This window comes from Meleagris gallopavo, chromosome 28 (assembly GCF_905368555.1).
Source record: "Meleagris gallopavo chromosome 28, MGAL_WU_HG_1.1, whole genome shotgun sequence".
Lineage (NCBI taxonomy): Eukaryota > Metazoa > Chordata > Aves > Galliformes > Phasianidae > Meleagris > Meleagris gallopavo.
The window spans coordinates 493,511-519,318 of record NC_139431.1 but is presented as its reverse complement, the minus strand read 5'-3'; the positions used below and the strand labels follow the sequence as shown (position 1 = coordinate 519,318).

The 25,808-nt window shown below is 55.0% G+C and overlaps 3 protein-coding genes across 5 annotated transcripts; all 3 read right to left on the bottom strand.

Moving 5' to 3' along the window:
- Nucleotides 1–805: 805 nt before the first annotated feature.
- LOC100548827 (tubulin alpha-1C chain) lies at nucleotides 806–11,920 on the bottom strand. 2 transcript variants are annotated; one of them, XM_085210670.1, is made up of 5 exons: nucleotides 11,786–11,920; nucleotides 5,853–6,075; nucleotides 3,440–3,588; nucleotides 1,413–2,093; nucleotides 806–1,195 (listed from the first exon to the last, which is right to left on the bottom strand). In XM_085210670.1, exons 1-5 carry the CDS (start codon nucleotides 11,888–11,890, stop codon nucleotides 902–904), a joined length of 1,452 nt encoding a protein of 483 aa, XP_085066796.1. In that variant the 5' UTR covers nucleotides 11,891–11,920; the 3' UTR covers nucleotides 806–901. The 2 variants fall into 2 exon arrangements, with proteins under 2 accessions (XP_085066796.1, XP_085066797.1); XM_085210671.1 differs by lacking the exon at nucleotides 11,786–11,920 and adding an exon at nucleotides 8,491–8,645.
- Nucleotides 11,921–11,955: 35 nt separating this feature from the next.
- Nucleotides 11,956–13,160, bottom strand: RABIF (RAB interacting factor). The gene is made up of 2 exons (XM_085210673.1): nucleotides 12,914–13,160; nucleotides 11,956–12,827 (listed from the first exon to the last, which is right to left on the bottom strand). The coding sequence occupies exons 1-2, from the start codon at nucleotides 13,100–13,102 to the stop codon at nucleotides 12,585–12,587; spliced, it is 432 nt and encodes a 143-aa protein (XP_085066799.1). The 5' UTR covers nucleotides 13,103–13,160; the 3' UTR covers nucleotides 11,956–12,584.
- A 270-nt stretch (nucleotides 13,161–13,430) lies between these two features.
- KLHL12 (kelch like family member 12) lies at nucleotides 13,431–25,720 on the bottom strand. 2 transcript variants are annotated; one of them, XM_085210668.1, is made up of 12 exons: nucleotides 25,531–25,720; nucleotides 25,104–25,301; nucleotides 22,173–22,326; nucleotides 21,336–21,553; nucleotides 19,589–19,738; nucleotides 18,838–18,952; nucleotides 17,929–18,035; nucleotides 16,845–17,040; nucleotides 16,279–16,437; nucleotides 15,918–16,016; nucleotides 15,004–15,190; nucleotides 13,431–14,909 (listed from the first exon to the last, which is right to left on the bottom strand). In XM_085210668.1, exons 2-12 carry the CDS (start codon nucleotides 25,287–25,289, stop codon nucleotides 14,783–14,785), a joined length of 1,698 nt encoding a protein of 565 aa, XP_085066794.1. In that variant the 5' UTR covers nucleotides 25,290–25,301; nucleotides 25,531–25,720; the 3' UTR covers nucleotides 13,431–14,782. The 2 variants fall into 2 exon arrangements, with proteins under 2 accessions (XP_085066794.1, XP_085066793.1); XM_085210667.1 differs by lacking the exon at nucleotides 25,531–25,720 and having other exon boundaries at nucleotides 25,104–25,414.
- Nucleotides 25,721–25,808: the final 88 nt, after the last annotated feature.

Genomic DNA, 25,808 nt, shown 5'->3' with positions numbered 1-25,808 from the left:
CCGGGGCTTAGCCTAAGTCATGTTCATCAAGTCAGAAGGAAAACAAATAAGGTTGAAATAGGACTGGGAGTTATTCTCCATCTCAAATCCAGTCTCTTACAGACTTTGGCATCGTGTGAACACCAAAATTCAAGCACCATAACATATTTGACTATTCTCCCTTTACAACTTCCGTGGGAGAGATTTAATAATCACCCATCTAAGGCAGAAATGGAAATAGGTTATTTGTGGATCACTGTGCTTTGTGCTCCCAAGCCTCCACCCAGCCCACGCAGAATGTTTCAGAGGTGTTCACATTTGAAGATAACTGCATTAGCCAAATCCTCCCATTACATCAGATACACAAATTGCAATCCTTTCTTCTGCCTTCCACATAAAGCTAAACCAACAAGCTTACTGTTTCTGCAAAATAATCGCTTATAGGGAAAAGTGCTGTTTAACCCCAACCAGCTAACTCAGATTTTGCTTCAGACAGAAGGCGCTGTGCAGACAGCAGCAGGCAGGGACTGCAGGAGGACAAAGCAGCAGGGCAACCACCACAGGCCCCGAGAGCTCCTCCTGCTTTCACACATCAGAACATCATCCCCCTTCCTGCTTACTCTCTCAATTACTCACAAACACCAAGTTAGAGTAGTTTGCCCCACATTCTGGGAGCAAACATGCACTCTTCAAACAGCAATGCCTTAAGGACAGTAACTTCTAGCTGCAGCTGATTACTTTATTCAGCTATCTTTCTCAGAAAGTTGCGTCTTAGACTATGGACTGTTTGTACAGCTGATGAAGGTACATAGTGTTTGGACACTACTGGAGGTCTTAAAGAAGTTTATTCCAATCATTAGACATGATTTACACTGCTAATAAGAAGGCACTGGAGAAGACCTGCAATTCACTTTGGCTGTGTTCAGTATTCTTCACCTTCATCTTCTCCATCCATCGAGTCTGTGCCCACTTCTTCATAATCTTTTTCAAGTGCAGCCAAATCTTCCCGAGCCTCTGAGAATTCCCCTTCCTCCATCCCTTCTCCAACGTACCAGTGAACAAAGGCACGCTTGGCATACATCAGATCAAACTTGTGGTCAAGACGAGCCCACGCCTCAGCAATGGCTGTAGTGTTGCTCAGCATGCACACTGCCCGCTGCACTTTGGCTAGGTCACCTCCAGGAACCACTGTTGGTGGCTGGTAATTGATGCCAACCTGTGGGAGAAGCACAGAAGACCATGAGTTTCAATAGTGACCACAGTCAAAGAAGCCAGAGAAAGCAGCTCTGACAAAAACATCAAGACTCATTTCTCAACACAAATCAGGTACCTACCTACACATTTTTAATGAGAAAATACATTTAATAAGTCCATTACGGTGAACGATTAGTCTTAAAAACAAAACAAAGGCTCGTGATACAACTGAGACTTGCCTTAAAACCAGTAGGGCACCAGTCCACAAACTGGATCGTGCGCTTGGTTTTGATAGCAGCAATAGCAGCATTGACATCCTTGGGGACAACATCCCCCCGGTACAGCATGCAGCAGGCCATGTACTTGCCATGGCGAGGGTCGCACTTCACCATCTGATTGGAAGGCTCAAAGCACGCGTTGGTGATCTCAGACACAGAGAGCTGCTCGTGATAGGCTTTCTCTGCTGAAATAATTGGGGAATACGTTACCAACGGGAAGTGGATGCGAGGGTAAGGCACCAAGTTAGTTTGGAATTCAGTGAGATCCACGTTTAAGGCACCATCGAATCTGAGGGAAGCAGTAATGGAAGACACGATCTGACCAATGAGGCGGTTGAGGTTGGTGTAGGTCGGGCGTTCAATGTCCAGGTTCCTACGGCAAATGTCATAGATGGCCTCATTGTCAACCATAAAGGCACAGTCAGAATGCTCCAGAGTGGTGTGGGTGGTCAGGATGGAGTTGTATGGCTCAACAACAGCTGTTGAGACCTGAGGTGCGGGGTAGATGGCAAATTCCAATTTCGACTTTTTCCCATAGTCAACAGACAGGCGCTCCATCAGCAGGGAAGTGAAACCTGAGCCGGTGCCTCCCCCAAAGCTGTGGAAAATCAGGAAACCCTGCAAGCCAGTGCACTGGTCCGACTGAAAGAGAAGATACACATGTCACAGCAGGGTACAGACATTAAGAATCCCCAAACAAGCCTACTCCAGACTCACGTAACCGCTCAAATCTGACATACCAACTGATCAAGCTTCAGGAAAGTAACATTTAATTCTTGTACCATTAATCATGGAAGCATCTCAAAAAACAAGCAAAAAAAATCCAACCAACCAACCATTCCAAACTGGTATTCTTAGCAGTTTTAAGTCACCAACATACTGGAAGACAACCTTTCCACTTCTTCCTAAGTTACTGCCTCAAAACATTTCCTACTCCCATTCCATGGGAGGCCATTAGCAGTTATAGTTCTTTGAATTTTGCCTTGCTTGATAAACTGTCTCACTCTCGCGTTGATCTGACATTCTCCTCCTGCACAAGATGTAGCAGTCTCCTGTGCCAGAACTACTGCTACAATTCTGCAAGGGCTGTGGGCATGCAGCTTATGTCAGAGACGAGCTGTCAAACTGCATTACTTCACCATTCTCAGATGAAGCCAGGCTGCATTCCCCAGCAAAGAGTGCTGCATGATGCTTACCTTTATTCCCAGGGCTGACAGGGAGATAAAACAGCTTCTAGAGGGAAGTTATGACCACATTTCTCAGGTCAAAGTCCAGACTCAGCATCAGAGCCTGTGGCAGCCAAGTTCTTGATACCAGCTTTGATCTGCAGAAGCTGTCCCTTTCACTAACTCATTCAGCATTCCATATTAAAGCACCAGAGGTAAACTCTCAAATTTTATGCAGTGAGAACACCCTGCCTCTGTTGGTAAAGTACACGCTAGCTGCTCTAGAAAAGAGAACTCTAACCTACGTTGTCATCTTCAGGATCAGCCACATGAAGAAAGCACCAGGGAAACTGAGCTATCACAGACCTCTGAGATTTATTTGTTTTCTACTGCTGCTACAATAAAACTGAGTCAGAAGTTACAGCTGAAGGAAATTCGAACAAAAATCTAAACCACGTGAGCTGACACCAACTTAAACTTCCTTGCAAGAGCCCCAGCCAGGCACTAATCCCTTCCCAGCAGGAGCTGCGCAGGTCACAGTGTCATCTCAGACCTGGCTTCCTGAAGTTGAACACGAAGACATAAAATGTTGGGCATCTCATCAGCACTTTAGGCCACCTGAAAGCTCTATCCAACAGGAGTAACTCGGCCATTTCCAGCAAGCTAAGGATAAAAACGCACACAAAGTAACTCCACAACTTCCCAACCATGTAACAAGTCAAAGCAGAACTTACAGCCCTATCTATTTTGACAACCTCATTTCCAAACCCTGTAAAACAGGTTAAAGAATCTCGTTTAAGTGCCTTCAGTGAGACGTCTTACCAGTTTCCTGATACGCTCTAGGACTAAGTCAATTATCTCTTTCCCAACTGTGTAATGACCTCGAGCATAGTTATTTGCAGCATCTTCTTTACCAGATATCAGTTGCTCGGGATGAAAGAGTTGCTTGTATGTCCCATTCCTAACTTCATCTGGAGAGACAAGAGAGTTTTTTAAGACATTGGTTTTCTAGGTACGAATTCTTCAAGCTTCTGAGGCTATTCAGACTAAGGTACCTTGCCCTTATTTACAGATAAGAAGTAACTGCTTTTCTTCCTATCAGCAGATGGTGCTCAGTTCCTAGCAGAGCCAAAGCGTGGCACACCTGAGCAAATCCACTGCCCAGAAAACTGCCCCATTTTCACAAGGAGTTTTTGACTTGCCAGAACTACTTGCAGCTAAACTACACAAGCAGAATCGCTGTGCTGTAGTCTGGGACTCAACTTCTGATGTTAATCTGCAAAGTGGGTCTGAAGTGCTGCTTTTCCCCACGTTTCCCAAGTCTCCCACATTGCTGCCTTATTGCTCCTGCAGCTGTGGGCGCTCAGTCACCTTCTTTCCTTTCCTTGCTCTTTCTGCCAAGGGCAGAAGGGAATGTTCTAAAGGAACAAATGTTATTCAAATATTATTAGAGCAAAAGTAAACTCTAGCATTAATGGCTCTCGCATGAACAACTTGGAGAATTATGAGGAATAACCCTTGGGCTGTGTGTTGAGGCCAGCAGGCAGGAGAACCACGCTGCCCTCTGCACACCCCGTCCCTCATGTTTATGTTTCACCACGGTAGATTTAAAGTCGCTTCCATCAAACTCCTAGACAGGTTCCTGCCCTATTTCCTGGCAGGAAGCTCTGACAGCATTTTGCACACCACGCACAGAGCTGGTGCACACATGCAGCAGCCCTTGCTTTCACCAAGGGCAGCACTGTTAGGAAGCCCCAGCAATCCCCAGTGTACACACATGGCATCTACAGGGGTGCTGCGTGCAGAGATGTTGTGAGGCAGCGCAGAGGGGCACAACGCACGCACAGAAAGAATAATCAGAGCAGGAATAAGGAAAGAATGCTGGCCCCAAAGGCACGTGGTGTGACCTTCCTAACAAAAGGCCCCAATTCTTTCAGTATTGCCAAGCATTTCATCAGGCAGCCTTTTGCCCATCTCCCATACTGCACTTCCATCATTAGCAAGCACTAATGAACACTACCATGTATGAGCAGTCCCACGGCTCAGCAGCTATTCCTCCAGCAGCAAGGCAAGAGCTCTGCCAGCTGCTCTCCCTCACCTCCTTTCTCAGCCTTTCCTGGTTGCTCAGAGCCACCACCTGGCCAGCAGCAGAGGGAGCAGCAGCTGTGGGGCTCAAGAAAACTACACCTGATGAGCCACAGCTCCTGGCAAAGGGTCCAAATGTGCTGCACTCAGTAGATATAGTGTTAAAGGACATGTTTTGGGAAGGACTCAATAGGTGGTTGGACTTCATGACCTTGAAGGTAACCTCCAACCTAAATGGTTGATTTTATTTGAATGTTCAGCCTTGACCTGCCCAACAGCCTGCCTCCTGCAGCTCACAGAATGGTTTGGACTGCTACAATTAAAGTAAGCTGCAAGGAGCCCTCACTCTTGGGGTATATAGGAGTAGTTTTGCCTTTTCACTCCTTCCCTTCACAACTTTTTATATATTAAACAGAACACACAAACACAGCAACTGTACAAGCATAGGCAGTGCAGATCTGAGCACCCAGAATTGCCACTGAGGGCAAAGACAGCCCCAAGTCTGACTCCAGCAGGATTAGTGAGGCACACAGACTGGTGACAGAGCAGCCAGCACCGCAGTGGGTCAGTGGCACAAGTGTGGGCTGAGCGTGAAGTGACAGCACTGCCACAGCAAGGGATAACACTGATGTTCAGGATAAGGGGGGTAGTCAGAGATCAGGGGGCACAAAGCTGAAGTATGCATTTAATGTATTTGATTTTAGAAGCACAACTGAGATTCATTTCCTCAGACACAGCAAGACAGAGGCCAGAACACTGCTTTGAAAAAGCAGAGGAATAATGCTATATACAAGAAATCTGCTTAATGAGATGTATTACAGCTTTCTAAAAGGGCACCTGTGTCTACTGAACATACCACTCCGTGTGCTTTCAAGAGGTTACAACTATCTTCTGTAGCAAAAGCAGGTGGCATATTCAGAATTTAATTCTGCACGTTGGCAGAAGGTGATGTTTAATCTTTTGGAGTCCCACTGAACATAGAGCCAAGTGCTCCCCATCACCAGGAAGTCGGCAGCCTTTCTGCAGTAAGAATTCAAAGCCCCAAAGCACTTCATGAGCCTGGAGGAATGGATCCCTTGGGCAAAGCGTGCAAGTTAAATCCAATCTTACAGCAGGCACTACAATCTCTTGTGTACATCACTGTATTTACCAATCACTGCTGGCTCCAGGTCCACAAACACAGCACGAGGAACGTGTTTTCCTGCTCCAGTCTCACTGAAGAAGGTATTAAAGGAATCATCGCCTCCGCCGATGGTCTTGTCGCTTGGCATGGTCCCGTTGGGCTGGATGCCATGCTCCAGGCAGTACAGCTCCCAGCACGCATTTCCAATCTGCACACCAGCTTGACCGACGTGGACTGAGATGCACTCACGCTGTGGGAAGGAAAAGATTGGATCACTGGCAGAAACAGCAGCTTCCTTGTTTACAAAACATTCGGCACACACAGCTTGAACTCCCATATTGCAAGGCTGTTTGAACATCGGCCTTATTGTCTTGGTGTTGAGGGCACTGGGCACAGACTCAGCAGGACAAAAGATCCTTTCAGCCACCCACCTAGGAAGACCCTTTGGGACACTGTCATCTTTACAGACTCATCTCTCCTCATTCACCCTATCCTCAACCAAACAGGGAGAGCTTAACTCATCTGAGCCCTTCAGCCCACAATCACAAACAGTGATTTAGATGAGCTGATGTTGCACGTCACTGGCCTAAGCCTCCAGAAAAACACCCCTGCACTCCAAGCCCAGGAGCACTGCCACCAGAGGGACTGAAACCTTTCCTCAGATCCGTGGCCATTTTGCTTAATGCACGTAACATCAGAAGAAGTGTCCTGATCACTTCAGGGAGCTCCACCAGGAAGCCCTTCCCTAAGCAAACCCTTCCTTTTGCTGCTGAAGTCTGAAACAGGCCCCATGTTGCACTGCTGTACAGAATGAGACTGAACAAAATTGGGCCTCGTTTAAATTGTGCCAAAACAGCTCTGTCAGCAGGAAGATCATCCCTAGCAATTTATAGTTCCCAAGGTGCGTTTGATGTCCAGAGCACAACGCCAGCTTCCTCAACACTGCAGCACACAGCTCTGAACACAAGGAGCCAAACCACAACTGAACCAGCTCCAAGCTCCTGATCCGTGGCATTTCACGTTCTTCTCATTTTACCAACTTCTCGTTCTGAGTGAAGAGCTCAATGCATTCCAGAAGAGCTGAGCACAGGACAGCTTTGAGTCAGTCACACTGGACTACACTCAGGCCCTGTGAGTGGGTGATATGAATTGTTCCCTAAAACTCCAGGGCAGCAGGACCTGGAACAAATGCAAGAGAGCATGAGCAAATTTTCTATTTCCTTGGGAGCTCCACCTTCAGAAATCATAATCTATTTGCTAAAGAACAGTGCTGTGGTTGAGAATACATGATGGAGAGCTGAGAACAAGCCCCATCTCAGCTCTACATTCAGACATACAGCTTCCAGAAGAGCAATCCACAGCCTTGCTGCAGCCAACCACACAAAGCTGCTGTCAGCCCACTGCTCTCCAGGGCCACAGCTTCATCCCTGTCCAAGTGGAAGCACTGGGCCTTGCAAAGCACTGCTATGGCAGAGGACAACCAACCCACACACTGCAAAGAAAGCAAGAGGAAAAGCAGCTTCAGCACACAGCCCAGTAAGGCTGTGCTGTCCAGCAGAAGCCAGGTCAGAGCAAGGAGGTCACAGCAAGGAGGTCACATTGCCCTTCAGGACAGCCCACGGCTCTTTTCTCCACCCAGAAGGAAAATAGAGAATTAATTCCCCCACTTCAGCCTCACACCTGCAGTGACATCTACTGCTGAGATGTGCTCCTTAGCAGAGCTCCCAGGCAGCCGGGAGGTCACTGATGGACACGTAGGGACCAGTGTGCCCCCAAAAGGTGAGACGTGGGAAAGGTCAAAATAAATATCAGCTTTCCAGCATCAAATGAACAAGCGGCACTTCTTGCAATGACACAAAGCAAGGACAGTTCGTTACAAAGAAAGCCTCGGCCTGGGCAGCACAACCACAGTGCGGTGTTGAACACGTGTATGTTTACTTTGTGCAGGTAGAAAGTCCAGCACCGGGGGCAGAGCAAGAGCCGTGCCTTGGTGCGAACACGGCTGCGATTAACCGGGAGGCAGCTCTGCGGGAAGGACGCTGGGGCTCCTACAGGAAGCATCCCGCACGCTCAGCAAGGCGCTGTGCCTCAACGAGGCGAAGGACGCGTTGCGCTGCAGGAGCCGCGCGGCTGAGAGCCGAGCGGGGCGGCAGGGCGGGCTTCACCGCGACGGGATCCGCCACCGCCGGGCTGCAACGCGAGTGTCAGCGGTTAGGCGGGTATTTCGTGAAACCGGAACGGCGGTCACACGGGGAGAACGGGGAGCGGCTCCCGGATACGGAGCGGCACCGGGAAAAGCGAGCAGCGGAACAAAGGCACGGAGCGGGGCACGGCGAGCGGCAGCAGGACGGACACACGCACGGACGGACGGACGGACGCCGACGCGCCGCTCTCCCCGCTCGGTCTCCCCACAGCGCTGCCGCCCGCCGCTCTCCCAGCCCCGCTCTGGAGCCTCCCGGCCCGGCGCCGCCATGTTCTGAAGGAGCCGCCACCATTTTGGGACGAGGCCCCGCACGGCCGCCGCTCCCCGGCCCGCCCGCTCCGTACCCGCACACCGCGGCAGACCCGCGCCTCCCGCCGCGCACGGGCGGAGCCGCCCCGCCCCTCCACGCCGCGCGGAGCCGAGCAGCGCCGGCTGCCGCCCCTCCCCCCACCCCCCGCTCACCATGGCTCGGGCCGGCAGCGCTGGGAGCGACAGACGCGCAACGGGTCTGAGCGGCACCACAAACGCGGCCGACCTTCCCGGGACGGCTTATATAGCGAGAGGGACGGGGCGGCAGAGTCCCCGCGCGTTGCTCATTGGTTAAGCCTCGTGCGGAGGCGTCACCCCTTCGCGGTGCTATTGGGGAGTCCGCGAGGCGAGACGATCCGCTCAACCAATCGGCGACGGGCAGCGGCCGAGCGAGCCGGGCCATTGGGCCGCAGGTATGAATTTCAGCGTATTGCGCTAACTATTGATCTATTCGTAAAGAGGGGCGGGGACGGGGTGGGGCTTCGCCTTCCCGCCAACGGAGGCCAGCGCCCATTTTCTCACCTCAGGCGCTGGGCGCGCTGCTCTCCAGGCGCTCTGAGAGGACTTAAACGCAAACGGCCGCGTAGAGACCACTGAAATCTGTGCATCCGGAGTTAAAATGTCCCAACTCAGGCTGGGTGTTAAGAGAAGCGTAAAAACGATTCAAAATCCCTGCCGTGTTTCTTAACGTTTATAAATCAGCAGAAAGAGCTGCTGTGTGAGCAGTGCTGCGGCATAACGCAGGCGGCTGCTCCTCCCTCAGCCGAGCTGAGCTTTCCAGGGCAGGACATGAGCTTTAAATATTGACGAACGAGATGCTGTTTTCCTCTTCCCGAGCAGAAGGCATCCGTGCAGATTTCCACAGTGTGCGCGAGTCAAACCAAAGCAGCTCTCGTGTGCCAGATTCCAGAGCAAGAGGAGCTGCGGCCAGCTGTGAGCTGGATGTGCCGCAGAAAGACGCTGCTAAGCACGGCCCAGCAGAGCCAGCAGCTCCAGGGCAGACGCATGGATACCTGCAGCAGCACCGTCTGCGTCCTTTCCCTGGCTCTCAGGGCTCCTCCAGTTGCTTCTGAACAATTGCAGCTAGACACTGCTAGGTTCCCTCTAGCAGTGCTCCGACAGCAGTTCTGCACGCACAGTGGCTGCCTGCCTTCCTCCAGGGAATGTAGAGACTGCTGGAAGATGAGGAACGTGAAATGGGGAACAAACCCAGCTGAGATGCAGCGCTGTCTGCTGCTTCCCCAGCAAGAATCCTGGATAAATCGTGGATATATGCACCCATGCAGGGGATTCTTCTAGCATGGCTTCTCGCCCCAGGGATGCCAGCTCCTATTGACACCACAAACGGCTCCGAAAGGCATTTCAAGGGCAGGCTGCCTGCAGTTCTGACCTGTCCTGCCAGACAGCGCTCACTCAGGAGGGCAGGCTGCTGGAAAACCTCCACTCTGGCTCTCATCACTTTGTCCTCTTCTGGCGGCTGAGCTGCAGCTGCTCTGGCAGAACATGAGCTGCTTTTCGGCCCATCTGCAATCATGGGATTTGTGCCCGCCCTGAGCTGCTCACAGCTGTGCCAAGGAGAGAAGGATAGCAGAGCATTTCTCCAGGCAGAAGCTGTATCTGAACAGTTCATACTTTAACCAAAGGCAAAATCAAAGCCCCCAGAAAGTGACCACGGGACACCCTCTGCCATGAGCCACTGCCATTCACACAGCACACTAACACCCAGGTATGCAGGACTGAAAGCTGTGCTGCCAGCACTCTGCAGGTCGAGCTCTGCCATTCCAAATGAAGTATTAGGAGAAAGATGCAAGAACCAAATTCCCCAAAGGGATTCCTGCTTTCCTCTTCAGGAGAGGGAAACACAGCCCTGGTCACCCAGGAACCTTTTCCCCCACTTCCCTGCCTCACCAGCACCAGCAGTTCCCAGCACATTTGTGAGAAAGCTGCGCTTTAAGAGTGGGGCTGGCGAGCAGCTCAGCATGGAAAAATTATTTACACTGAGATGCAGAAGAGGAGTTGGTTAAAAGGAGCGTAAAACTGGCTTTTATCAAAATCTTCTTCTCTTTGCACTTTTATGGCAAACTCCGCTCATCTGCTGCGGTTTCTTTCCATGTTCCCCAGCAGCTGCAAAACACTCGGTGGTTTTAGGCAAAATACTTGGTGGTTTCGTGCTCCTTTGATTCCAGGCTTTGTTGTAACCTGGCTTTGCAGGAGGCAGGGAAGCATTTCCCTGCACTATTTGTTTAAGAACCCTGAAGCTATTTCCTATTATTTCCTTCCCTCCTACTTTGCTTGTTCCTGCCAAGGAATGTAATGTTAGGCACATAAAATAACACTCGCAATCTTCATAATACATTTCAGATATCCCGAACACTCACACCTCGTAAAAACTGCCATGTGGATGCAGCAGTATCTGATTACAGAGCTCTGCTGCTCTGTGAAAATAAGCAGTGCAACTCAGGCAAGAGAGACAATACCAGTGCTACATTCCTAGCAGAACTGCACTGTTTGCATCCATCCACCGCCCCTCTCTGAGCCCTGCTGAGCCCCTTCTTTTGACACGTGATGGCAGCAGGCTTCTTTCCAGGTTACCAATAAAGCTGCCAAAGCTGCCACGTTTCAACTCCAGCCCAGCAGCACCACCAGCAGCTCCCAGTATCAGGACAGCACGTGCACAACTCTTTGGAAGATGTCACTTAGTGAAGCTGATATCCACAAGCCTGTCCCGCACTCTGATGTTGCAAAGATGGAAGTATTGTACGGATGCCAAAGGTACGCCCTCCATCCACCCCTTCCTCCCTTTACTAAACCTGGACTGCCCACAGCAGGGGTCTGTGGCAGAATAACCAACATCTTGCCTGCTTTACTTTTCTATTATGCCAGTTTTCTGATACTAACGGTGCAGGTGCTCAAGCACTGGGAAAGAAAGGACTCATTTCTCCCTCCTCTGCTGTCATCAAACCAGAACAGGATTTAATTTCTGGATAACCTCCCTGAGGCTGTGCCTGCCTTAGGCCAGCAAAATGGTTTAAGAAAAGAGAAGCGAGGGAAAGTCTGTCCCACAGCCCTAAGGAGTAACACCGTTAGTCTTTGCCCCCAGCAGACCGTGACTTCGGCTGTGAACACACAGATTCATCACTGCCAGTTGCACCTTAGCTGAATTGGTACCAAAAGTGTTTAACAGCACAGCCTGCTGACACATGTACTGCAGAAAGGCACGTCCTCTGCAGGCGTGACCCGCAGCCACCCCGTAAAGCTGCTGCATTATTCATACAAGGGTTTGCAAACCTGGAAAACAGACTGGACTGCAACCACCAAAAGATAAAACGCTGTGAGAACCACAGCTGCTGTGGGCTCCTGCAACGTGCAGATTTGTGACCATCTCTGAAGAGAGGCCACTGCCGGAGGCAACATCCCAGCACTGCTCCTGCCAGCAGAAGGAACTTACCTCCTGTTTAATGTGCACGCCGCTCTTCTGACATTCTTCAGCTCTGAGACACAGAATCATCACACTCTGCTCATCCAAGTCCTTTTCAGGATGGGATCTCCGCATTCCTCCTTCCTGAACACATTACCATCCTGCGTGTTTTCTTTATTTGCCACTCCATCAGCCTGCGCTGCCCGGCATCTGTATCTCGTTTTATTTCCAAGTACTCCGTTAATAAAACCACATCAGTTAAAATACCTTACAGACACTTTAGGTACCATCTATTCTTACAGGTTACAGTTGTCAAATAGGGTGAGATTTTAGAGAACCTAAACGTTAAGGTCTGGGACACAGCCTGACACCTGCAGCTGCCCCTGCTGTAGGTCAGACACTTCATGGATCAGCACAGCAGTCCTCTCCTCCTCCTGCTCTGCACCAGCACTGCCGGGGCTGTGCCACAAACCAGTCACCCCAGAGACATCCCAGCACGTTTAGAACGGCCACGACACGAGGAGGAGTGACAGAGCAGCCGTGAAGGCCCGGGACGGCTCCCAGCACGCATGACACCGAGCTGCCCTGCAGAGCCACCCTGCTGTGCTGGTCTGCAGCTCTGCCACCAGCGCTGCTGCTCCCACGTGGGCCGTGCTGGAGAGCTGCCTGTGCTGTGTGTCCTGTGTGCTGTGTGTCCTGCTGTGCTGTGTGTCCTGCAGTCCGGCGGTGGCTGAGGGGCACGGTGCCACCTCGGGGCATCACAGCGGTCCTTGTGCCGCCCAGCAGGGACGCACCCTGCGCTGCCAGCCGTCCCAGCCCCACGCTGCTGTCACTCGTGGGCCACGCGCTCCAGCGCCACGTAGAAGCTGTCCTTGTCGTCCACGCAGTGCCAGCCGATGGGCCCGGCCTCGCAGTCGGCGCACACCAGGAACTTGACGTTGCCCACGTCGCGGGTGAAGCCCACGTTCTCGAAGGAGAACATGTCGCGCACCAGCCAGTGCTCCCGCACCACGTCCCCGTCGCTGCCGTCCGCCGTCGCCGCCGCCTTCTTCCTCATGGCGGGCAGCAGCAGCTGCGGGGAGCACAGCGTCACCGCGACATCGCCAGGGGGCGCCCTCCGCCCCGCCCCGCCCGCCTCCCCCGGCCGCTCCCCGGTACCTCGCGGCAGGTGAAGGTGGCGGCTCCGGGCAGCAGCACCCGGGATCCGCAGCGCTGGCATAGCACCGCCTTCAGGTTCCGGCCCTGCGCGCACACCAGCCCGGCCGATCCCGGCGCGGCGGCGGCGGCTGCGGGAGGAGAAGAAGGAGGCGCCGCCGCCGGCTCCATCTCCGCACAGGCCGCCGCCATGGCCGCGCAGGCGCAGCCGGGCCGCCGCCGCCCGGAGGGCGGGGCTGAGCGGTGACGACGGCGCATGCGCAGCGCTGAGGCGGGCGCTCGTGGCGGGGCGGGGCCTCGTGCTCGGCCCATCGCCGCGCCTGCAGCCCGGGCGGAGAGGCTGGGGGAAGCGGGCGGAGCCGCCGAGCGCCGCTGGGGTCCTGCGCTGCGCATCGCGAGGACGGAGCGTTTGCTGTGCAGCGCCCGGCCCGTGAGCTGCGGGACGAAGGCAGCGCTGGAGGCGTCCCCAATGCGGGGAGTCGATGAACGTCTGGAGGGCACGGAACAGAAGGTGAATTCCTTCTGGCTCAGGAAATATTTTATTCTTTATGTTTTCAATAAAAAATAAACATAGGAAACAAAACCACGGAACACTTGTGTAATAGAAACAAACGCAGAAGGTCAGAGCGTTGGCTGAAAGTGCATACTTAAGTCATGCTACCACGTCCCTGGTCCCACCTGTGCCCCAAGCGGGGACCAGCAGTAACTCGAGCAGCACTACGAGCACAGGCGCTGCGGCGGAGGAGAGCCTGCGGGCAGCAGGAATGCGGGGCTGCCGGGAGCGCTCCTGGAAGCGGCCGTGCTGGGGCTCAGCCTTGCGGGCGGCGGCGGACAGCTGGGGGCGGGGAGGGCAAAGCTGAGAACACGGGGGCAAAACGGAACCCTGGATGTGGCTCCAAAACGGGCCCGGTAGCAGGGAAATCCTAAATAACGGGAAAACCAACACCATGAATCTGGGTTACAGCCTGACGGGGTGCAGTGGGCAGACAGCGGTCCAGGGAAGAACCAGTTCATCAGCAGGGACAGAGCGACCGCATCGCCGTGCCGCGGCCCGAGGCTGCGTGTCAGCCTCCCGCAGGGGTGGGAGCGAAGGCAGCGCCTTTGGCAGCAGGGCTCCTGTGGCCAGAAAATGCAGCTCTTTGCAGCTGGGACTGTCAAGCTTTTCAAGGGAAGTACGATGCGATGAGCCTTGCCGAGCCCCCCGTCAGAGCACAAATGCCACAGTGCTGCCTTTATGCCAGGCAGTGATTTCCCCTCTGCCCCCGCAGCCTCAGGCTTTTGGGTCTCAGTAGTTGACAGCTTCAATCCGCGACTCCTCGCGTTCAGAACCCGCAGCTGCAGCGCAGGACCCCTCACACACATGTGCTCGTTCAGTTTGGCTCTGCACTGCCGTGTGCTTGAGGAACGAGTTGAGAACATTCAGTATGTACAGGATGATTTGAAGCGGGAACGTAAGAGCAGCTGGATTCCACCCGCACGTATCCACGGGACTGAGAGCAACCGGAGCACCCAGCCGGTCCTGCAGCGGCCGCAGAGACCACCCAGCTGTGTGTACGTCCTCACGTGTGCTCACCAGGCCAGCTGGGGGCTGCTCTGCTCTGCTGGGAAAATGAGCCACAGGAACAGCAGAAAATGCAGCTTCTCTCGACCCACTTCACCACCTTCCTCCAGCTTCACACAGAGCCCCCGATTTCAAATGACTGCTGAGATCACACGATTATGCACATGCTCTAGTCAAAGCAGCACAGAAAGCTGCTGTTCTGGTGCCTATTTCCACAGCATCCACAACTCTCAAAAACAGTCACTGCAAATCACTGGGGACTCTTCTTCCAGCAGACAGTACTGGGATGTGCTTCGAAAGCTCTCTCCAGATCACTTCTCCCGAAGGACGCAGACCCCGGCGTCACAGCGCTGCATCCCCAGGGAGGTCACCACTTCCCAGCTGTCGATGATGGGATCGTAGCACTCAATGCTGCTCAGCAGTGAATTGCCGTCGTAGCTGCAAGGACAGAAAGTTACTGTGTCACTTCGAGTCACTCACACCTCTTCCTGACGCACGGAGCACCTTCCTGCAGCCCACGGCCGCCGCTTACCCAGCTATTGCATACAGCCTTCCCCGCAGCACGGTGGCCCCCACGTAGCAGCGGGGGGTGGTCATGCTGGTTACAGTGGTCCAGGAATCGGTGCGGATGTTGTAGGCTTCCACAGAGGAAAGATGCGCCGTCCCATCAAACCCACCAACAACATAAATGTGGTCGTTCAGCAGAGCCACTCCGGCGCCTGCGGAGAGAGGAGGACAGAGGAGTGCTGGCAGTGCTGTGCCCAGCGCTGCAGCTGTAACTCTGCCAACTTCTGCTCAATTTCCAGGCAGGGGGAGCCACCAGCTGCAGCCAGGGCAGCAGGAGCAGCGCCAGGTGCTCAGCTGCCTCACTAAGAGCAGTAAGGCTGTTGGCCCAAACTGGGGGGTGTGGTGACAACAGAAGAAGAACTGTGCTGTCAGCAGGGTGCACGGCAGCCCCAGGCACCGCGAGCAGCAGAGGGCACAGCAGCAGAGCATGGGTAAAAAAGAGCTGCAAGAAACAAGTTCTGAGACATGACTTTCTGCAAAAGGAGCATTCGGACTATACTTTTCTACTAGATCCAGCTGTCAAGCTTGAAGTTCAGATAGGACGCCAAGCAGGAAAGAGAAGCTGCAAGCTGTGTGGCTGCACAGTGGCTCCAGTTGGCCGTGTAACGCTGTCCTAGCAATGCTGCTCTCTGCTGTCCTGGCTGCCCAGGGGATGAGACCCAGTGCTTCCCTCAGCACCCCTCACCGACTGCGCCCTGCAGCTGCCTTCGCACACTGTCCCATTACTTCACACACAATAGCTATGCTGCCTGTTCCTTGCCGGTCCCTAGTTAGGGCAGTCACAGCAGACTTAACTTCTCCCTGCAGCCTATAAAGCCACACTCACGCTCCTTTATGGATCCTCCTCCCGGGGATCTAAGCCAGCACGCGAGCTCCTACCTGAGCGCTTAGTGGCCATCGGTGTGACATTAGTCCAGTGTCCCGTGTGGGGATCGTACCTCTCCACAGAATTCAGTATGTTCAGCCCATCGTAGCCACCTGAAACACAAGAGAGGAGCAAACCGTGGGTCTGACTTCTGGAGAAGTTTTCTGTGCAGAGAGCAGTAATGTGCCTGGTTCAGCCTCAGCACGGCGCTGCACTGTGAGCAGCACAACTCACAACACAGTGCAGAGCAAAGAGGATCAGTGCAGCGCTCCCAGCCAGCACAACCACTGCACTGTGCTGCTGCCATCCCTCCGAAGCGTAGCACGGCTCCCCGGACCGGCGCTGGCTCAGGATCTGCTGCCTGCAGGCACCTACCGAGGCAGTAGATAACTCCGTTGGCTACAACAAGCCCCGCTCCTTCCCGTGCTGTCTGCATGTCCCCCAGCATGCTCCACTGGTCGATGTTTGGGTCGTAGCGTTCCATGCTGGTGTGGCGCCGGCTCCCATCGAACCCACCAGAAACATAAATCATATCTGCAACGACACAGCAGGGCTGGGCTCAGCAGATCGAGCACCAAACGTGCATGAGGAGCACGAAGGCCCTTATAAATGGAGCCAATCTACAGCGCGGACTGCAAAATACAGCAACCACAGCAGAGCTTGGCACGTTTGAAGCTGAGAGAAATGCAGACCGCTCACCCTCACGGCACCAGCCCGCCCGCAGAGCCATCCAACCAACCCCACAACCCGGCCGGCCCTTCCAGCTGCTTATCCACCATGAGAGCTCCCCCTCCACAGCCCCTCCTTGAGCTCCCATCGCTCAGAGCACAGCGGCACAAAGAATGGAGACGCAGCACGGCAGGTTTCCATCGCTGCATCCGAGCGAAGAGCTGCCAGCCCTGCAGGACCCCGGAGATCCGCCCGCGCTGCCCAGGACGCACCTCCCAGGGTTGTGGCTCCTGCCAGCCCGCGCCGCACATTCATGGGTGCCACGGAGTACCAGATCCCATCCTCGTCTGACGTGTAATCCAGGCACTCCACGGAGCTGAGGCGCGAGCGGCCGTCGTAGCCCCCGATGACGTAGATCCGGTCGTGCAGGGACACGGTCGCCACGTAACGCCTCTTACGGGTGATGCTCTGAAACGGTGCAGAAAAACAAAGGGTCGAGGAGAAATGAGCCCCACGCATGCAGAACAACTGCTGTTCTCCCATCCCGTCTTTGCTGCTTTTTTGGAAAATGGCACACCGAGGCAGAGGCACACGACATCGTGGATTTGAGGGATGCAGCTCTGGCTGAAATGCACCAGGACTGCATCTGCTTTCTGCAGCTTCTGCTCCTGCTGCCCAGGTCTCTTTGCACAGAAGTGTTCTGCGTTAAATGTCAGCTTATCTCCTGTCACTGCTGAATCCCTGGCACATCCTGGAGGTGTGCATGCCTCCCACCGCTCCTTGTCAATGGGGAAATGTGGAGGTTACAGAGATCTGATGGATGCAGCTGAAGCTTTTGGCCTCCCAAAAAAAGAACAGAATTTTGGGAGACAAAATTAGTGGTAACAAAGAAGCTCTGCACTACTTCATACTGATACAGCTGCTTTTAAGATGGCAGTGCAGAAGCTCTTTCTTAATAAATCCCATCGCGCTCAGACCCAGTGTGAGCAGGGATCACGCAGCCCACCACGGAGCAGCACTGACCCCAGTGCTCCCACTGACATCCCAGCTATCGCCTCCAAACTTCGCAGCTCAACTCCCCTCAACGACAAAACGCGCTTCTCTTCAGCTCTCACTCCCACAGCAGAGATGCGGTGTCTGCAGGCTCAGCCCAGCAGATATGGCAGCAACCTCTCCCACAAAGCTTTCTTAGGTAATCTTTACATGCAAAGCAATTCCAGCATTTTCTATAAACACCTCCACGACCCAAATGAATTGAGGACAGCCCAGAGCAGGTTATGTGGCCGACAGCACGCGATCAGTGTTTGATGTCAGCGCTCCCGTTCCGCACAATGATGGTCAGAAAAGGTTCCTTACGGGCAAGAAACTCCACTCCTGGGTCTTCGGGTCGTACTTCTCCACAACGTCAATGGGTGACTGCTGGCTGCCAAAGCCGCCGATCACAAGCAGGACTTCGTTTGCTCCTGCAGCAGAGAGGAAGACCAAAGCCACGTCAGCCCCTGTGCAACCATGGGAGCAGAGCCCTGCGGGCAGCACACGGCACAGCACTGCAGTCCAGCCAGGAAGTGAACAGGCAACAAGAGGGCACGTGGTGAGAGTGCTCCTGGCAGCAGCGGTACTGAATGTTATAAAAAAGAAGGCAGAATGCAGAAGATGGTCCTCAGAAGCAAAGCGCACAATTTTCACCTGGGTAACGGCGTGTATTTGTGACACCTCCTTTTTCAGCTTTGACCCGGAACAGAGCGCAACGCCTCTTTGTAAACAGTGGGTCGAGCTGAAGCGGATGTCCCTGAGCACTGATGTGGGTGTTCGTGGAAAAACAGGAGCTGTGCCGTGGGCGGACTATGTTGGAGGTCAAAGCACACCGCACTGCCTTCAGGACAGAGATCTCCTCGCCGTGTCTCTCAACAAACCAACCTGCCCACCTCCCAGCTCCCCCTCACAATTCCTGTTCCATCTTCCCTCCAGTGCTGCCATCTCTCACCTCTCACTCTGTGAATTTCTGACACTGATAACCGCCTTTTAGAGAGGAAGAAACTGCCCACACTTCTGAGACGGCTGCGCGCTCAGACAAACCCACCTGGGAGCGCTGGCACGACAGCAGGGACAACCAGCTGTCCCTTGTGCTGCCACTTGTTAACAAACCAACCCGTCCCCCTCCGTGCCACTGAGCACTGCAGACCGAGAAGTTTTTGTCACAGAGCATCGAGGCACTGCATGGCACACACGCAGCTCCTGCCGCTCCCGGCACCCCACACCGCTCACCCAGACGGGCTCTGGTCCTGGGTCCCTGCATCTGGCTCCGGAGCTCGGGACGGAGATGGAATTTCTTTGCTTCGTCGACGAGGTCTCTGCACTGCAGACTGCATCGGATGAACGGCTGCAGAAAAACAGCGGTCACTGGTACCTGTGGTCTGTGCTAAGATCTCCCAGGAGCTGCCCTGGGGCTGTGCAAAGTCCCGCTGAGAAGATACAGCTCATCTCTTGTGGCACTGCAGATTGCAGGATAAAACACCACACGCTGGAAAACTGAGGAAAATCGAATTCTGCTACACGTAAGTCAGCAGAAATCCATTTGAGGAGGGAGCAAGGGCTGAGGTGGGCCTGGCTGGGTCTGCCCCACAGCCTCAGCTCAACACGGGCCTGCCAGAGACACAGCATGGAGCAAAGCACAAACTGCACTGCTCTGCCATTAGCTGTGCATGGAACACCCCGCTGCGAGCAGACTTGAAGCAGGGAAGTCTCCTCCAGAAGCAGCTGTGGGCACAGCAGCCCGAGCACTGCCTCATGTCCTCCTCGTTCCCCAGCAGGGCCTGGACCAACCCCACCTGCAGCTCCACATCAGCTCCCTGCAGGTGTTCGGTGCCATGTGCTGCTGCAGCACACCAAGACTGAATTCACCGTGCCCTGCTGCCAAACCTTGCACTGGATCAGCACTGCTTGTCTGGAATTAAACTTCCATTGCAAAAGCTTAACGATCTCATCTCATCATCCACGTTTTGGTTTCTGCCCATACCTCAGTGTCAATGACATCCGTGATGTAGCGCGGGGTGAGGAGCGGCATGCGCACGTACTGCAGCAGCTCCGGCAGCGACGCCTCCCGGTCCTTCTTCGAGTGCTTCACCCAATTTATAACGGCCTCAAACACAGGTTCTTCTGAGTCCACCTGCAGGAAGAGGCACACATTGCTCTGAGCACAGGACAGTGCCCAGCAGCAGCCGGGGGGCGAGCAGATCTAAGCCTGCTGTGGGTGAGAAACTGGGCATCAGCATCACAGCCAGGGCTGCACTGACAGGAGCCCAGCTGGCAGTGTGGGAGTGAGCTCTGCCCCTCTGCCCCTCTGCCCCACTCCCTGGGCCCCCCCAGCACGAGGACACGGAGGGCCCAGAGCCCACGAGGATGCTCAGAGGATGGAGCACCTCCTGTAGGGATGGGCTGAGGGGCTGCACTCCTTTGACGTGGGGAAGGGAGACCTCACAGCAGCCTTTAATAACTAAAGCAGCTCATCAAAAAAGATGGGGAGAGACCTCCTAACTGGGCCCGCAGGCAATGGTTTTAAATTAAAAGAGAGCAGGTTTATGTTAGGTGTAAGGAAAAAATTCTTCACCGCGACAGCAGTGAGGCAGCAAAACACGCTGTGTGGAGGAGCAGGGGATGCCCCTTCCAGCAGTGCTACCAGGCAGGTGGGGAGCAGGCGGTGTGTGAGGTGGCAAAGACTGGGGGATGATCCCTTCCAACACAAAGCACTCCCAGCCCTGGGATCCCTGGCTGCCCAGAAGCTCTCACCACAACCCACCCAGATCAAACCTCAGCGCTGAAGACACAGCTGTAAGCACCGCACGCCCTGCACTGAGCACCACCTGTGTGCAGCCCCCACTGCTGCCCTGCAGTGCTCCTTCCCAAGGTTTGTTAACAAGAGATCAGCTTGGCCGAAGGCCACTTCTGCTGCAGCCTTTCAGAGCACACATCCACATCTCTCCTCTGGTCACCCCTTTGCGGGGCTCTGAGGAACTCAGGAGATACCAATGACACGGCCTGCTCCAAGGAGCTCACCTTGCTGTGAGCTCTGAATAATGACCCATCACTTCTTTTAGGGCTGAAGCAAACACCACCTCATGTCAAAGCCCAGCTATGACAAAACAGAACGGTCCCCTTCCTATTCTCAGGGAATGGTCACCTTACTTCAGTTCTCAACAAAATAACGCTCATAGAAAACTTGGAAAAAAAATCTGACAGTTCCCAGCCATGCAGTAACACCTCCAGAAACCAACTCTGAGGGAACAAGGTCTGTACCAAAACTCAGAGGCAATAACGCCTTCGTGTAACCGCCTGAAGCAGCGCCCGGCGGCACCACTCTGCCCTGTGCCAGCAGGACCACGTGCTGGGAGCGGCGCGCGTCCTCGTGCTGCTGAGTAACACAACGGTCTGCAAGCAGAAATTAAAGTCCTGTGGGTGTTTCTGAAATGTGGGCATTGACACAACGCATCGCTGTGATCTCCTCCAGGGAGAGGGGGAGGAGAGGGAAGCGCAGTGCATGGAGGCGGCGGTGTGCAGCCCTGAGACAACGCGCCCAGCCTCCGAGGCTGCACATCACCCGCTGGTGTGAGGTTATGGGGCCAAAGGAATGAGGAGAACCTTCCTGGAAAGTGAACTCCCAGCTCAGGAAGGACGGGTGAGGCCTCTGAGCGCTGCGGGCTGATTTCTGACTGCTTTCGACACTTTACATCCCCGCTTTGCAGAGTAATGGTACGTTCAGGTTTTACCTGAATTTCATCACACTTGATGAGCTTTTCAACCTCTTCTTGATTTAAGAGGATAAACTCTTCATGCTGAACCACCTCTGGAAAATGTTTCTGGCTGAAGACCTCTGCAGCTTGCATTAGATCAACACAATTGTGTGTCTCAGCAAAATCCCGAATGCCCAAACAATTTGATGGATCCAGCTGGCTTTCTAGAAACTCACAGCAAGCTTGTTTCACACCTACGGAAAATCGGAGGGGTGAATGAGCACTGAGCACATCCTGTCAGTCCTCTGCTTGGGAAAGGGCTTCAGTACAGGGAAGCTGGAAACAACAAGGACAGACCGACTGAACAACAGTGGAATAACACCACACAAACACAGGCATGCAAACGGCTCTGCCGAGGGGCACAGCAATGCTGAGCAGCAGGACAACTGCTTGGGCTGTTTGTGCCTGCTGTGTTTAACCCCTCCTCCCCCAGCTTAAATCTGATACTGTGAGCTGTACGGACTTCATGGCTCCTAAAGCGGAAGTGAAGGAGCCATGGCGTTGCCCAGCTGTGAGCAGTCACGCTAACCTGGCAAAGCCAAACGGCATCGGGGCTCTGCTTATCACTGTCAGCAGACAGTACTAAGTGACAGCAGCACGAAGCATGGAGAAAAGAATCCATCCTACGTCTCTTTTTCTAGGTGGGTCAGCTCTGCTACACCGAGACCAGCGTGCAAAGGACAGAAGTCTGCCACAAGGTGAATGGCTCCAAGGCCCGGACTGAGCACAGCGCAGAGGCATCGCAGCCACGGGAGGACACAGCAAACCTCTGCGCAGAGCAGCCGTGCAGCCCGCACCAGCACTCAGCATTACCTTTCAGCTGCAGCAGGCACGCTGCTGGGAGCAGCTCCTGGACGTTCTCCACCGTCACGTGAACGGTTTCTGTGTACACAAAATCCAGCAGGATTTCCATGGTGGAAGCCGTCAGCCCCTGGATGTCCACGTAGGGTTTGTCTTTCTCTGAGAGCTGTAAATCGGAGAAGAGACAGAGTTTATTTTTCAATAATCTGGTCAAAAAGACACCAGTGCTCAGCAGGTGCTAAAAAGGTGGTTTGCCAAAAAGATTCCAACAGAACTCCATCTTTTCTCTCCCTGTGCTCACCAAAAGAAGAGGGAGGAGAAAATCCCCCTGGAGAACACATGGACAGATGAGCCGCAGAGCAAAGCAGAGTTTGTTACGCGTGGGGAAGATGTTCCAGCTGCACTGCAAAATGCACAAACTGGACCCTGAGCCAAAGTGAGCCCATCATTCACGTGAGCTGCCCACCGCAGGGACCCCCAGCTGTGCAGAAGGAGGGATTCCAGGGGATCCATCCTGGGCTGTGCACGTGGGGCCAAGCGTGGCATACAGGGCTCTCACTCCTCTGCTCTACGCCCAGCCCACATCCAAAGCTCTCCCCAGCCCACACAGAAAGCTTTCCTAACCATTCCACCCATCCACCCTATGAGCTTACGGTTAAAGTCCCTAAAAACAATGACAATCCGCAGCCTATGAAATTCAGAGATAAACAGGATTTTAACTTCAATATTAGAAAGTAAAATCAGAGTGTATGCAGTGATGGCATTTAAGCTGTGCTGACTTCATCCCCTTGCTGTTCTGTCAGCTCTACGGTGTGTCATTTCAGAACAATTACTTTCTCTGAGGACCCCCACCCTCTGAGCCAACCTGTGGGAACCGTGGGCTGCAAGCATCCACTGCGTGAGAACCCTTCGGTGCAGAGCTGACACCCCACCAAGCAGCAGCTGCAGGCACAGCACGTGGGGGCAGCACCCCGTGGGAGCTCTGAGCACAGGTGGACCCCGACAGAGGGACGCCTCCACGCAGCACGACGCAAAACCGATCCCTCTGCGTATCAGTGCAAGCAGCTCAGATGAAAGCTCCTCACTTTTCTTGCCAAGAATGAGAGCGAAGTTGGTTGCAGGCACACTCAGCGAGGAGAACGTGTGATCAAAGCATCACTGCTGCGCTTTGAAAGCGCCACCGCAGGGGATGGGAGGGGGGCAATCAGAGCAGACACGGATACTCCCACAGAGGCATTTGGTGACACAGCAGCAGAGCAGAGGTCACTGCTGAGACTGAGCCACTCTGCACTGCAGAGGCAGCACGGCGCAGTGCTGGGACCGCGATCAGCACGCACAGAACCTCGTGCACCCTCGTGGAAGGACGGACTGCCCTGCTGGGCCCACAGTGCCGCAGGTGTGCCTGTAATGCATTACAGCCCGGGTCAGACAAAGCACTCCCAAAACAAGACTGAGCCGTCCGGTGTCACCGGAGCCCAGAAGTGACCGGACTGGATGTTCGTGTGACTGCAATACGCGGTGCAGGTGGAGGCTGTACTGTCCTGTCTGTGCACGCTGTGTCCTCAGAAAAAAGCGGACAGGAGTTACTGGGCCTTTGTGACTAGAAGCCTTTCCAATCGCTTCATGTATTGTATGGGATGCAGAGAATATGGGATCCCAGCACCACACCTTAAAGAAAGATCCCGGAGCTGACTGTGGCACAGAATGTCCCATCAGGGCTCTGAGCTCCAGAGCACACAGGCTTTATTACAGAGCTCCATTCCAAACGTATTCCTAGTGCGCCCCATGCAGCATAACAGGGTTAGAAAGCCATCAGAGCATCCAGGGCAGCATCATTCCATGGGAACTGACCTTGCAGACACCACGTGCTTCACCCCGGGATGCCCAAGGCGCTGTGGCACACAGCACTGCCATCCTCCATTGCACCCCAAGATCACAGACTTGCTGTGCAGGAGTGTGGCCGTTCCCAGGGTTCAGCCCAACATTTTGGAACTGCACCTCGTTCCACTTTCTTATCCAAGCCCACTCCTTGACTTTGTCCTCACTACCACAGATACACAAAGTGTGCTGCAATAAACCCCTTCAGCTCCCTGCGCACAGGGAAAGGGAACGCTGGTGTGACCGTGCTGCTCTGAGGGACGCTCATGGCACAGACCACGGGCTCGGGTCAGACAGGACCTTAAGGACCACTTGGTTCCAACCCCTCTGTGGGTCCGGTATGAATCCAAACGTGAACAGAAGTTGCTAATTTTCACAATTAGAAGAATAGTTCTGCGTGGCCCAGGGAAAATAGGAAGGAACACAAAGCCCAAAGACCTCAGAACTGCACTGAGAGAAGACAGAGCGGCTTCTTTCTGAGGTGGAGCCAATGAGGAGCTCTTAGCACACCCTGTGATCCGTGAACTCATCCAAAGGCAGAAATGGTGCAGCTGCAATACAGCGCAGAGGGGCCCTGTGCAGCTCCCACCGACAGCCCTCAGCTCTGCACAGAGGGAGCAGCTCTGCTCTGTCCTGAAGGAACACGGAGATACAGACAGAGCCGCCGCTCAGGGGGATCCAGAGCCACATCCCAACGGGACCCAGGGGGATCCCAGCCCATTTCCAAAAGGATCCAGAAGGATCCACGTCCACCATCCACGGGGATGCAGCGGACCCAGAGCCGCCGTCCAAAGGGATCCAGAAGGGTCCAGGCCCGCCGTTCAGGGGGACCCAGAAGATCCGAAGCCATCGCCCAGAGGGATCCACAGCCGGGATCCCGGCCCACGTCCAAAGGGACCCGGGGGACCCACAGCCGCCACCCAAAGGGATCCGGAGGACCCGGCCCGCCGTCGGCACGGAGCCCCGGGAGCCCGGCCCGCCTCCCGGACGGCTCCGGAGGACCCCGGCCCGACGCCCGCCCGGCACAGGGAGCAGCCCGGGCCGCGCCCGCCGCCCCGCACCGACCTCGCTGGTGAACATGGCGCAGAAATAGTCGCTGCAGGCGGCCAGCACGATGCGGTGGGCCGGGAAGTCCTTGTGCTCCACGCGCAGCGTGACGTCGCACAGCGTGTTGCTCTTCCGCAGCGCGTTCATGGCGTTGAGGATGGACTTGGCGTGCGAGTTGGTCATGATGTCCTTGGGGGGGGCCATGGCGCCCGGCACCTGCGGGCACAGCCAGCACGGCCACATGTCACGGCCCGCCGCCGCGCCGCCAGGGGGCGCCCTACCACAGGCGGCCAACGCCGCGCCGCCCCTCCCTCCCCCCGTCTCTGCCCCGCCGGGCCGCGCCGCGCCGCGCCGCCCCGCCCGCGGCGCCCCTCGGGTCCTCCCGCCGCCCCTCCGCCCCGCAGCGCGGCGCCCTCGCGACGCGGCGACGTCCGCCCGCACTCACCGCGCCGCGGGGAGAGGTCCCGGCCCGCACGGCGCGCCTCCCCCCTCCCCTCCCTCTCCTCGCCCGGGCGCGCTCTGATGACGTCACGATGCGGCGCGGCAGCACGGCGCCACCCGCCCCGCGGTTGCTCGGCAACGCGCCGCCGGAACCGCGCGGCAGAACGTGGAGAGCGGCGGCGCGGCACGGCGGTCACCGCCGCCGGGTTCGATCGGCGGGCGCAGCGCTCACAGCACCGGGAGCCGCCCCGCCCCGCCCCGCCCCACCCCCGTTGGCCCCGA

Excerpts from the sequence above, each read along its gene's own strand:
- KLHL12 (XM_085210667.1), bottom strand. The coding sequence starts at position 25,328 with ATGTGGCCGTGCTGGCTGTGCCCGCAGGTGCCGGGCGCCATGGCCCCC. Across the intron at positions 17,041-17,928 it reads AGGAGTGGAGTTTCTTGCCC|AGCATCACCCGTAAGAGGCG; the intron begins GTAAGGAACCTT and ends GCACCGTTTCAG. Across the intron at positions 16,438-16,844 it reads AGGAGCCACAACCCTGGGAG|ATATGATTTATGTTTCTGGT; the intron begins GTGCGTCCTGGG and ends GTGTCGTTGCAG.
- LOC100548827 (XM_085210670.1), bottom strand. The coding sequence starts at position 11,890 with ATGCGGAGATCCCATCCTGAAAAGGACTTGGATGAGCAGAGTGTGATG. Across the intron at positions 3,589-5,852 it reads CCTGGAGCCAGCAGTGATTG|ATGAAGTTAGGAATGGGACA; the intron begins GTAAATACAGTG and ends TTGTCTCTCCAG. Across the intron at positions 2,094-3,439 it reads TAGAGCGTATCAGGAAACTG|TCGGACCAGTGCACTGGCTT; the intron begins GTAAGACGTCTC and ends CTTCTCTTTCAG.
- RABIF (XM_085210673.1), bottom strand. The coding sequence starts at position 13,102 with ATGGCGGCGGCCTGTGCGGAGATGGAGCCGGCGGCGGCGCCTCCTTCT. Across the intron at positions 12,828-12,913 it reads CCACCTTCACCTGCCGCGAG|CTGCTGCTGCCCGCCATGAG; the intron begins GTACCGGGGAGC and ends TGCTCCCCGCAG.